General features: G+C 33.2%; 1 protein-coding gene across 1 annotated transcript in view; it reads left to right on the forward strand.

Annotated features, from left to right (window-relative positions):
* Nucleotides 1–613: 613 nt before the first annotated feature.
* LOC124361851 (S-adenosyl-L-methionine-dependent tRNA 4-demethylwyosine synthase TYW1-like) overlaps nt 614–13,368 on the forward strand; it is a 39,046-nt gene continuing 26,291 nt past the window's right edge. Inside the window, exons 1-5 of the mRNA XM_046815883.1 lie at nt 614–917; nt 5,165–5,277; nt 6,368–6,466; nt 9,279–9,473; nt 11,665–11,820. Coding sequence (XP_046671839.1) covers nt 755–917; nt 5,165–5,277; nt 6,368–6,466; nt 9,279–9,473; nt 11,665–11,820 — 726 coding nt within the window. The 5' untranslated portion in view covers nt 614–754. The remainder of the gene's footprint in view (nt 918–5,164; nt 5,278–6,367; nt 6,467–9,278; nt 9,474–11,664; nt 11,821–13,368) is intronic.

Genomic DNA, 13,368 nt, shown 5'->3' on the forward strand with positions numbered 1-13,368 from the left:
CATTGTTTTTAGTTTGATAGTCGAAAATCTTGTTATTTATGTGTTTTGTAATTGCCAGCAATTGGAGCGGTAGTCGCTGATCTTAAGATTTACCGTTTATTTAATTAATTTTAAAGTCTGTTAAAGCTACGTTAAAGTCTAATGCAACTGCTCTGGAAGCTTTGCGTCGGCAGGTAGCGATGTGATGAACTGGGCTATAACCTTGTTAATCTCATTCAAGCTGGCTTGTCGACATGTAGAGATTTTGAAGCACGCGTAGGCGATCTTGGCGCCCATGGTCTTCGACCAGCTTACGGGCTCCTATGTTTCTGTGCCGCTTGTGACCAAAATCCCGTCGGTGAGCCGCATAATTCCTCCAGTTAGCCGGGTAACTCTCACAGCAGTAATTCGCTTGTTGGTTTTTATTTCTTAGTCCAGATTTGTCTCCATCCTCTCCAATGCTACTGAAAGCCCAATGCCTGTATATGCAATATCTAGACAATGTCATTTCGTTGGTCGCTGGTTTAATTTCACACCTAGTCTGTCCTCTGTGCTAAATAAAAAAAGTATCAAACGAAAAACATATTGTAACTAAGAAATTTCATCTGGTTCTGTTCTGACTGTGATTTTGTGCTTGCTCGTTGTTACATCTGTTTTATTTTTGCTGAAGTTGTTGATTATTTATTTTGGTCGGTGAGGTTATGTTACTGACTGCGTTTGCAGTAACATTTTGAATCAAATTATTATATGTTGTAACTGATCATTTTTAATTCAAATGATTTCAATTGAAGAAATTGAACATTTTGCTTACGAATATTATCCATTTGTTATTTATTTCTCTTTAACAATAATCACTACATCATTGTTCTTATACTTCCATGAAAGTTCAAAACCTTCAAAGAAAAAGGACATACATAATGACCGGCCTAAGTTGATTGGTAAGTTTGAGAGAAGCTATCAGAAGTTGTGTTTAAATTTTATTTTAAATTATTAGGCATTTAGGCATATTCTTCGCTTTCAACCTTACAGGGACAGTATGAAAAAGTTATCATTATATATGTATATATATATATATATATATATATATATATATATATATATCCTTTTGTGTATATATATGTATATATATATAATATAAAACTTTTTTCATACTGCCTGTGTGTGTTATATATATAAATGACCATATTTGACTATACTTAAACTAAATAGTGTTGATAGTAATGAACATTCAGCAGTTAAATTTTGTAACTCCAAACCTAGTTTAATTATTTGAAAATGTTTACTGTTATCCAAACGAGATAAAAGATTTACAACAAAAAAGTAGAGTATGATAAGCGGCTGGTTTTTCATATCAAAATTATTAAACTATATTTAATTATCATACCCATTGATATAATCAACCAATAGTAGTTACTTTTAACAATACTAAATCATCTGTACCAAACTGTCCATACTTTTTCATATTCTAAACTCAATTTGTTGTGTAAGTAACTTCTGCTAAATAAGAAACAATTTTTTAACTTTAGAAAACTACAGAAAATAACACTAAAGATGATTTACTATGTCTTTCTTGGTTTGAAGACCTAAAGTAAAGATGTCTTATTTTACCAGGCGAAGTTAAGGCTAATAAGCCCTGTATATCACTTATTTGTTAAACTATGTATATTAATTTGAAACATGTGACTTTAATTTAGTATTTTAAATACGTTGATATCGATTTATAGTTCTGTTATTTGATATATAAAGTATCGATCATTGTAATAAGCGATATAAAAAAAGGATCCACTTATCATACTCTGCTCCCTAAAAGAGAAAGTAAATTACCTTAGCCACTTGTTGTATATTTGTTACATTTTCAAAAGGAAAATAGTACTTAAATTAAGAAAATAATAGATAAAAAGGTCTTAACAGCCTGAGTGGCAAAAGTCAAGTTTTGCATTATTAACCTGTTGGGGAGTACTGACGGCTATAACCGTCATCCTACCTAGTGTATACTGGAGTAAGGAAAATTATCCTTAATGAACTCCAGGGAGTAAAGAAAAAATTGTTGTTGTTTTCATTCAAAATGTATTGAAACCTTACAAAATATCATAATAATGCATTTTTTGGATCTACAACTTGATAAATTCATACATTTTGTTTTGGTACTTTGGGATTATACCGACCACACCCAGACATGAATCGTTATTTGACATTTTGCTTCTACTGATTACTAGATTAGCGTAGAACAATATTTCGTCAATATAAAACAGGAATTGTCTTATCGCAAACCCCTCCCCATGCTCAGACAGAGGTCAAAGTCGAGCGGTCTAGTAGATGACGTGATTGCAGAGTCTCGCCGCCCGTTCAGCTGGTGCGTCGCTTTGTTGTACTTCAAATTCAGCAAAAACAAACATTACCAAACAAAAACTAAACTCTTTCTTGAAAAAAACTCAAAACTTGTTTTTATTCTTGATAACACTCTGCCACCCAAAATGCGAGTGCCTCCGGCCATCAGCGCAGGCCTCGGCAGCACCTGTGGTGCTGTGCTGCGCTGATGTCAACGAAAGAAAAACATCCCTCGAGATAGTACCTATCAGTAAAATATCAAATTCTAGAGGGGCTGATCAGAAATATAAATTGAATTGTAATGGAAAGGCAATTATGTACCGTGCAAAAAACTTAAATAATCATGTGATGCCGCGCGGCCTGCCGTAATCGGGATTCTCGAGAAAGATAAGATAACAGCGACCAACAATACCTGGAAATGCTTGTAATTTTGTAATTAAAGAGTTGTTTTTTTCGTTCTATCATGTTTGTTTCTATAAATTTATATTTTTGTGTTCTTCATACTGGTGTGGTCGGTATAATCCCAAAGTACCTTTGTTTTTCTTATAGAATTTTACAAACGTATGATAGTGTTCAAAGCACGGGTACACACAAAGTGCTACTTCACATTTTGTGCACTCATAAGCAGTTTCTTTCCTTTTACGCTCACCCCGTGTTGTATTTGAACACACAAAGCAGCGTTTTAGCTTCCTTCGGCCATTTTCCCTTACTGGTAGTGGGCGGGGGAAATGGCGACCTGACAAGCGTAGCGGCTGCTGGGCTCCGTAGAGTGCATAAACAGTTGCAATATTGATTGTTTTAGCAACCCCGTCATGGACGGTCATAACCGTCAATACTCTTTTGGGATCAAACGGCTATAACCGTCTGTACTCTTTTGGAACAACTTTCAGCTACTCCTCAACAGGTTAACCTATTGCTGTCGTCCTCTTGACGGTAACACAAATATCGCAATCATCTATAAAAATAAATTTGAAAGTAATGCAAACAAATTGAACCAAATTTTCTACAAACAAATAAATAGTGTAAAAAACAAACTTAAGTTTAATAAATAAACTAATATACTAACGTAACCACTACTTCCTAATTTCATATGTACGTAGACTACTGCCTCCTTAGATAAAACGCAGTGACTTCTGATCACATAAAAATAGTTTTTTTCGAATTAAAAATAACACATGATTACACTACGAACTCATGATCTCATTTTGAAAAAATACAGTGACCAATTAAAAAGGAATAAATTAATTTCCTAATATTTTAACTGCTGACGTAATACTACAATCATACACATATATTACTTTCAAAACTAATTGGCGGTATTAGAGATAATGTGCCTCAGTCGCGTAATGCACGCCATGGTTATCCCACGTTATTCATGAGGCAGTGAAGGCTACTACACATGAAGGTTGTTGAGCTCGACTAAGCTGTTCTGACCACATAACACTCATGAGTTTAATTTTATGCCAGACCAGCTGACTACATGCTAACCAATGCATATGGTAGGGATAAACACATAAAAGGAGGAGTCGTTGTATATAATAATCACCAAGTTTCCTTTAACACTGAAAGCTTAAGAGTAGAAGAACACAGCACAGAAATGACTTGTTAAGTATCAGCAATAAAAATAAAAATTACTAAGAAAATATGATTAGTATCTACTGGGTGTGTACTGACCACCACGATCAAATCTTGATACTACATTCCAAAGTTTTGCCTGATGTTCTGGACAAACTACATACTCAGAATGCTAACAAAATGGTTATGTAGGAAAATTATTCCACGGATTAGACTTTCCAACTACCAGAATTTCCGAGACCACTATATCCTCAGTAGATATAATATGCACAGACTTAGATCAGGACAAGATCAAGAAGTGTCTAATACTGGGCTATCACATATAAAACAACACTTCTCTACTTTTGTTTATTTTTTTGGACGAGGCCTTTCGAAACCAAAGTTTTCATCATCATTTTTATTTGTTCACTGTTTATTTTTCAGTTAGAGTTATTCTTCCCTAGTTTAATAATTATATATTTGTTATTTATATACTGTATTTGTCAGAAGAAGTATGGTAAGATGTTCAGAAATTCATCAAGAGTTTATTAATATTTGGTTTTTTAATTTTAATTTTATATATATAAAATTAAAATAAAGGGAATGGGGGTTGATTTTGGGCTCTGGGAATCATGTTCAATGAAGTTATTTGAAAATTTTCCTTATGTGTTCCATGAAGACAATTGAAATAGGCTGATTTTGCATACAAAATCTACATTAAAGGAGGAAGGACATCTCAATATGATTCATGATATGATTCCTGAAAATTATTCCTGAATAACCTGGATTATGTTGAGATCAACCTCTCTTATGTGGAGGCATTAATTTAACTGTTCATTGTAATGATAACAGATCAAACATTTATATTCCAAACGTAACTCATGGTTTTCTTCCTCGTAGTTACCAAATATATTCTAATTATACTATGGATTTAATACCGTACATAACACTATCACTTTGTTTTAAGTGATGAATGTTTTCACCAGAATTATGCAATCGTTATATTCTTGCTCCTTCTATAAATTTTGTACATTAAAGTACACACCACTGACTTACTCAGGAGTAATCATATTATGGATAAAGGGCAGAAAAAGTACTTATTGTGATATAAAATTCATTATGTATTGTACTGGAAAATATGTTATTAGAATACTTGAATGTATAAAATAATCAATTCTGCCTTGATCTGGATGACACTGCTTGCATGTGAATTAGTATAGGATTTATTTCAAATTAATTCGTGGAAGGATTTGTTTAGTATTAATACAATCTGTTTATTGTTAACGGTGATGTGATTGTGCAGGTTCCAAGGTTTCTGGAGGGCCTTTGAAGAAGAAAGTATACAGAAAAAGAGATTCAAAGATAAAGCCCTCAAAGATTGTTATTCTATATGGAACTGTTACAGGAAATTCCAAGGTAACAATTTTTTTTAGTGTAAGCACAGAGATAAGATTAAATGTTTATTTTACCATTGACGTCTATCAGCCATTACAAATGATAAAAGACATAGGAAGGCCTTCTTAAAATCGTCTGTCTGTTTTTCTGTCGCCGTGCTTTAGCTCTTGATAGAAAAAAATCATAGAAATATAAAATTGGTACATAGATTCTTCTTGGTCCAGTGAAGACCTAATTGATTTTGAATTGAAAAGGTAAAAAGGCATTCTGTTTGTCTATGCAATAACTCTTTTTGTTACATTTGATCAGACCCTTTGTAGTATTGTTATCAGCTTATTTGATCAGAACTGACAATTTTTCTTTCACAATCTCATCTTTCACAAAAATTGTGACGCCTTCCCTTTGGTGGTCCACCTAACAGAAAATTTCAATTAGCGAATAGGTCTCTAAGTATGTGTTCTCTAAGTTTGTGTTTAAAGGCCATGTTATGTTATTAACCCTTATAACGTCACAGACGCTGTATGGCGCATAGACAAACTATTTATATAATTGTCTGGTAATGTTTATAGTTTAGCTAATAAAATTTTGTGTGCCTTTTATTTTGACTTTATTTATATGTACAATTTAATGTCCCATAAATATATGTACGTACGAGATAATTTTAACATTTTTACTTTTTTTATACTTACCATAATTATAGAAAGTAAAAATAAAAATGAACTTTACACATTTAAATTTTTTTTTTTTAAAATATTGTGCCGTTTGCTGGAAGTCGTGAAAAGATATACTGACGTTATAAGGGTTAAGATATCAGGGTTTATAGTGTTAAGAAGGTGGCTCATTATGTCTATTTTGTTGGAGGGATGGTCAACATTTTGATGGGAGGTTTTTATTCTGCAGTTTGTTATGTGAAGATAACTTTAGCAGTTTGGTTGTAGTCATCTCTGAAAAAACGGTTCATCTCTCTTATAGATGGGTTACTGGCTACTACTTGGATTGAAGTTCTTTAAAAAAGCTGGTGTGAAAGGTAATCCATATTTTAAACAGTGTTCCCCAAAAATTGTCCTTATCGTAAAACAAAATATACTTAATTTTTTTAAATGGTTTGCAGGTGTATAGTCTGAAGTTACAAAACAAGTTGAAGAGTTTAACAGAAGTAACTGTCATTGACATCTCTGGCATTGATCCGGAGGAGACTTTATTCGAACTTGTAAGTAGTTAGAAAATATGTGGTTTTTGTGAATTGTATATGTAAGTTGTTTTATGATGTATTGTAAGTAATAAAAGTGGCCGGGGTGTACAATTGACAAATCTAACGTAGGCTTGTGCCTGCAATGCTAGATCTTCATTCACGTAATGATGGTTGCAAAAATAGTCAGGAATGTTTGATTGTTGTGTCTATTTTGGAAATGAAGGTCATAAGTGTGTATAAGTATTATGAGTAGATTTACGAGTCTACCTGTCTTTGTGGTTTGTGAAATAAGAGCCTATGTCTCTGAATATTGTGTACCCCGATTATTGAATTTTTGTGGTTAAAAAATTAACATTGTATAATAAAAGTTCTTGTATTATTGAATACATTGGTTTAAACTAGTTCAATCAATTTTTTAGGTACAAGAAAAATTAATTTTATGTTCATAACATAAAATTCCATTATAGTTTATATGCTAATAACTTATTTGTATATAAAAAGGTGTATCTCTTCAGATACGAGATATTCAGGCGTAATAAATCGCAATTCAGGCACTCTGTGTAACCTAGGTGTATTATATGTTATACGTATAAACATTAAACGAAATTGCAATCTTGCAATTATTGAAAAATGCAATGGTAAATAAAAGTTTGGTAATTTTCCATCTTTGTAAATGTGTTAATAGGATAATGATTTGAGCAGTGGTATTCAACTCAATTATTAAGAAAAGGTATTGTTGCTTATAATACAACTCAAGTATAAAATGTAATTAACATCCAAGCATAAAGTATATTTTCTTTGTTGTGTTGAGTATGAACAGGTTTGATAAATGCTCACATGTAATAAAATGTTCTCCTTTTTACTACTGAGCAAATACCGAAGCTGATAAGGTAGCGGTGTTTATACTGGAATTGATACTTATCACACTTCTACACAAACTAAGAAAACATAGTTATCAACTGAATTTATATCTTTCACGTGAAATGTAATTTCACAACCAATATGTTTTACCCTTGCTGTTTGAATAATACATTGGTGCTTAAACCTACATAAAATATTAAGTTTAAATAGATTTTACCAAAACAACTTAAATTTAGTTACTTTTTTACATTTTTTTTAGTTAATTTTCAGATATTTTCAATCGTGTAATATGATAGTTACAATAAATAAATAAAAATACCTTTATTTATGAGCGTATTTCAGCAAACAACTGTTTTCATACCGATTCAGGTTAACACTAAAGACTAGCTAAAACTAATAAACTCACAACTCAGCACCCACAAACTAGTTGTTATTGATTCAAAATTCCTTCATCTAATCTTTAAAAAAACGAACAAGATACAGTACTTGTAATATGTTCGGGGAGGCCATTGCAAATGCTGGGACAAAAATAAGAGAAGCTTATGCCTCTAACTTCCAGCCTCACTTTCGGAAAGGGAAGCCTTCCATCTTGGCGGGTGCTTCGTTGAGAGACCTTCCCTGATACAAGAGTTTCTTTCTGAGGTACTGTGGTTCTTTAAATTGAGAACCTTGTGGACCATGCAACACGACAGCAGCCTGCACACTGCCTCCACGGAAGTAACTTGATAGTATCCCAAAAAGGAGAGATATGATCAAACCGTCTCAGGTTGAAAATGAACCTGACGGCTGAGTTCTGCAGCTTTTGGATTCTCCTAACGTCCTCTCTCGAAATGCTGTTTCCATAAGCAAGTAGACAGTAGTACAAGACTGATAGGACTAACGTCTGTATAAGCCACAGTTTTGCAGTCTCTGGCAGTAATATTCTGAATCTGCTCAAACCCTTCAATCTAGTCATTGCACGCTGGGTGATGTGAGAAATGTGATCGGTAAAAGTGAAGCCATGGTCTAACACGACACCAAGAGTCTTAATTCTATCGCACACCAATGTTTGTCTTTCAATTTTGATATAGTTGTAGTAGAAGTGGAGTTTCAAACCAAATTTCCACAATATTAAGTTAAATTGTGGAAGAAATAAAGATGTCTTATGTTAAAACCTTGTAACTTTCATCAAGTATACAACGCAGCAAATTTCCACCCTCCAATTTAAGTAATTCAAATGTATTGTTTATGGACACACACAGAGACACATGACGTACCAAAAACGGAAATCTGTTTTTGCCATCAACTTTAGGGAGAAACTGCGCTAAACACTCAGCCTATTAAAACTCTTAGTTGCTAATTTTAAATTTATAAACACATTTTTAAGGTACAGTCCTAGATTTTACAACTAATATATTTATTCTTTGTATATCTTCTACAAAAAATCAGACAAAAACCGAGTTCACTTGTGTCAGCAATACCATGAAAATAAATAAAAACCATAAGGCATTTCCTTTGTTTCAAAGGCACTATCCTAGGAATATGCAAAAACTGTATTAAGTATATATTAGTGTTTACTATGTCAAGCAATAAATTGCCTATTATAATACTGCTATCTAGTTCTGAGTTGTTTTAAATTTAAAGACTTAGGGTTTTGCAAAGTTAGTTTAAATTTATTTAAAATGCAGACCAGAAAATGGGTTAAAAGAAACTTTCAAACTATCACACCTGAGAAACATGATCTGTTAATTCCACTTTCCATCAGTAATCACAGTCAACAAAAAAACTTTGAATAGACAATAGACAATGAAAAAAATCCTTTGCTTTTTAGCGTGCTATGAAGATGAAATTGCTGATAGTGCTTCTGTACATACAAGATATTCAAACTTTGTATGAACCAACCAATCCTCCAAAGTGACTTCATCTTGTGTGTTTCTGATTCCTTAAAATTATACATAAATACACTTTTTTAATTCCAAACGTTTTATAGGCTTCAGTGGAGAATGTGGTTTTGTTGCTTCTACCCACTCACAGCGAAGGCACACCACCACCGACAGCTGCTTGGTTCTACAAGTGGCTTGGAGAGTCTGCCAGTGATTTCCGATATGACAAAACTTCTTTCAAGAACCTGCACTATGCTGTGTTTGGTCTTGGAAATTCTTCATATCAGGAACACTATAATGTTGTAAGTATTTATAAACAGACAGTGGCTATTCAAACCATAAACATACAAAATATACTAAATTAAAAAACGAGAAATGCCAAAAAGTTTGTTTCGTCTTTGTGTAAATAAATTATTTAATAAATAAGAAGACAAACTAAATTACTAATAACAAGTAAGAAAAATCATATAAAGTGCTATGACTTGTAAGTGTCAGCGACAAAATAAAACAAGTTTGTGTGTAGAGACCATGTTGTGTCGATTGGTGTTAGCACCCTCCTCTCCACAAACTAGTTAAAAAGCTCAAATACTAAACTGTCAGTTTCTAAACACACACCACAACATACTTATGTGTAACTAAATAAATAGGCTGCATAGTCATGCATAGTGTTTCAGTTTGTGTAATATATAATGAAGGAAAACCAAAATTCTCTTAAATTAATTCTTTAAAATTATTTATTGTCAAAATGAGCTCTAAACAAATAGATGCACCTATAAGTGGCAAGGTCAGCTTCAAAAGTAAATGTGCTACTCATTTTACATATTTTTTTATTCTTTAGTGAACAACTTTTTTTACCCTACATGTGTCCTTGAACCTTGTGTTATAGTAATCCAGGGCTGTCACATGTACATGTCATGTTGATGAATGTGTTTTTGTAATAATTTCCATGTGCTGAGTTGGAAGTGCTTTTATTATTTAACCAATCGAAATATGAGATTTAATTTTACTCACCTAGATGCATAAGAATAATTATACAGTCAATATAATAAAACAAAGACAGGTCAAACTAATTTTACTGCCAAATTACAAAAAGCCTGTAATATTTTGATTGGTTGTTGTTTCAAGCTGTTATCTTTTTGTAACAGACCAATACTGACATTGTTAATTGAAACTATTTCCTTTTGTATTTCTGTAAACAGAATTATAATAACCTAATTTTTTATCTGATAAACTTTTATGATTTATAAAACTGCCACACTTAACTCTTGGAATCTGGAGTCAACATCCATTTGAAGAAATCCAAAATAAGTCGGTGACAAAAAAAACTCATAACAAACTCTTTTCATTGTTTTGATGTTAGAGTCACCTAGGCTAAAAAATTGTAATCTAGATGCAGATGCAGAAGTGTTCCCATTTTCTCATCAGGTACACAATTGAGTGCAGGTGGTGATATGGAAGCGGAAGGTGAAAAGGAGCTGAACTCAACATTCATATTGAATCAGCACTTCCCGCCATAGCTACGTTATATGTATCAATACTTGGAAACATTGATGAGATATCTTCCTTTTACAATATTTTTACATTACAATTACATTTTAAATTTAATTGGTCAACTGAAATGCTATCTGATTGAGTAATATGAAAACCATATTTACTGATTATATGTTATTGATTGGCAGTAAAAAACCAACTAAATTCCGACTCTTCAATTTGTTTTTTTGTGTAACTAGTTTCTAGATCCAGCAGGGATCACTTCTGGCTAATTTATAACCTTCCAGTTGAACCCACCACTGGGCACAGCAAAAACCAATGTGTCACTTCAATCTGGGCAACCTTATGGATGTCCAGGAGCGGCACATCACTAACTGCAAATGTCGAGAATCTGGGGTTCATGGGCAATTTGATAGGTCTAGTCTACTGTGGGAGATGACTGTTGGAGAGCTGGCCTTCCCTTCTTCCGGGGAGACATGACTTTGAGATGTAGTGCCCTAATTCTTTCTCATGGATCTCGATAGGAGGCGGCCCCTACTCCCTAACCTTACCCATCCTGAATATCCTGTCACTCCGGAAGCAGTGCAAAGGTTCTTACAGGATTAAATGCAATTTATAAGCTTCTTGTCCTAAGAGAACAAAAGAAAACCAGTATCTAGTCCTTCCCCGTCGTCCTTAATCTTGCTCAGTATTGCGTCTCTGTGTAGACACTTAATATTTTACTTTTTGGTATTTGTGAATTAGAGATTGTTTTCTTTGGAAGGCTTTAGCTGCTTTGATTAAATTTTCACTGTTTATAGATAGCTCATTATAAATGTTGTAAACTACTGAAGCATAAACAATTCTTAGCATAAAATTGAATATAGTTCCAAAAGTAGACTTTCCAGAAATCTGTAGTAGTTTAGAGATAATATAATGTAATATCTAGTATGTAAAGAAAGGAAGTTTGTCCCATATTGTGGCATTGTTGAAGATATATTGAAGTAAAGTATTTCTGTGTAGGTGGGCACACAGGTAGACCAATGGCTGCAGGACTTGGGTGCACAGCGTGTCTTGCCTCTCGCTCTCGGTGATGAAGACTCTTTAGATGAAGATTTCAACAAGTGGGCTAAACTTGTAGCGGAGTTAGCAACTGCTGAGACTTCGTCTGCCAGTCCGGTGAGCATGTGATATGGTGCAGTACAAATACATGTAATGCTGCGGCATCATCGGATTGTTATTTGTTTCATCCTGTTGTCTCCAAGTCAGTTGAATTTTAATTTACTCCGTAGCAAATAGTCAGTCATCACCAGCATAACAATATTAAGTGGATTACAACTTGAAAGTGCCTTTGTTTGTGTGTTTTCCTTTCACGCGTAAACTATTCAACCGATTGTACTGAAATTTTACATGGACATTCTTACAGTCCCTGTTAAGAATGTAGGCCTATTCTTATTTCGAAAATACCTACGGGCTATGCTCTACTGGTCACTGAAGCAGTGAAATATCCCATCTTGGTCTCTAAAGTTGTGAAATATTAATTGAGTGAGCCTGTTAAATGTAATCAACTGTTCTGTGTAAACATTGTTTATTATTTTAATTTATTTACATTTATAGTGTGAAAGCTCTCTAAGGAATAATAATTTTTACATTGGTTTAGATTCCAATGACTAATTACATAAACATTAAAGTCTTTATGTTGCAAATCAAATTGATTTTATCTAGAAGTAGAGAAAGCAAAACTAGAATTTCAAAAAAGCAATATCTACATAATTTTCTCATTATGCTCATATGGTCCATATAAAAAGACGATTACAGTTAGTTGACGTTATTGTTATACAATAAGACAAATTTAAAAATCTGAAAATTTTCCTTTTATTATGAGCTTGAAATTAAACAGTTAGATTTTATTGTTGTATAGATTATATTTCAGTTGTTATGTTTCATAAATATTTTTTTATATTACAAATTAAACAAATATTCTACGTGTAGACCTCTATGTTTATCTTTTCTTGAATCAAATCAATTTTTATCGTCATTATGTTTTACCAGTGGTCTTTTTACACCTTTGGAGTGACATAAGGTTTAAACTCAAAACTGCCTGTCTTAAATCACTTTGTCAAAAACCATGTTAAAGGTGTTCTACAGGGTGTCCCAAAACTCTCTACCAACCTTTTTATGTATTATTTCTCAACCAAAGACAAAGCAAAATATCATAATATCAAATTTGTTTAACCCTGGAACTGGCAAACGCCCGATATCGGGCGTTTTAGTCGCATCCTAGATGGCAGCGCCCGATATCGGGCGTTTTAATACGTCTTTTATTTCTTAATATTACGTACTTAAAACACGATCAAAGAGTATCGGTATTGATACCAATCGAAAGAGGAAGGTTCAATTTATGTAAATAATACACTAATAAATAATTTTAATCGTTTCGTTACACGTCCATACGTTTCATAATCTCTGAACTGTTGGTTTACATTCTTCCGGGTACCGCGCTAGTTGCGCGCGCAGCGATGTGTCAACTGGTTCATTCGGCTATTGTTATTTCGTCAGCTGCATGGTGTTCTGTCTGGTTTATTGTTTGTTTGAGTTTGTTGTAATGATGGTTGCGTATATGACACAATAATAGTAAGTTTTTTTGTGCGTGTTTACGTAATGGATCATAATTTCCGCGATCGTTCAAGTGACATTTCTGAACAAGTTGTACATGAAATAAGCAAC

Source organism: Homalodisca vitripennis, chromosome 5 (assembly GCF_021130785.1).
Source record: "Homalodisca vitripennis isolate AUS2020 chromosome 5, UT_GWSS_2.1, whole genome shotgun sequence".
Taxonomy (NCBI): domain Eukaryota; kingdom Metazoa; phylum Arthropoda; class Insecta; order Hemiptera; family Cicadellidae; genus Homalodisca; species Homalodisca vitripennis.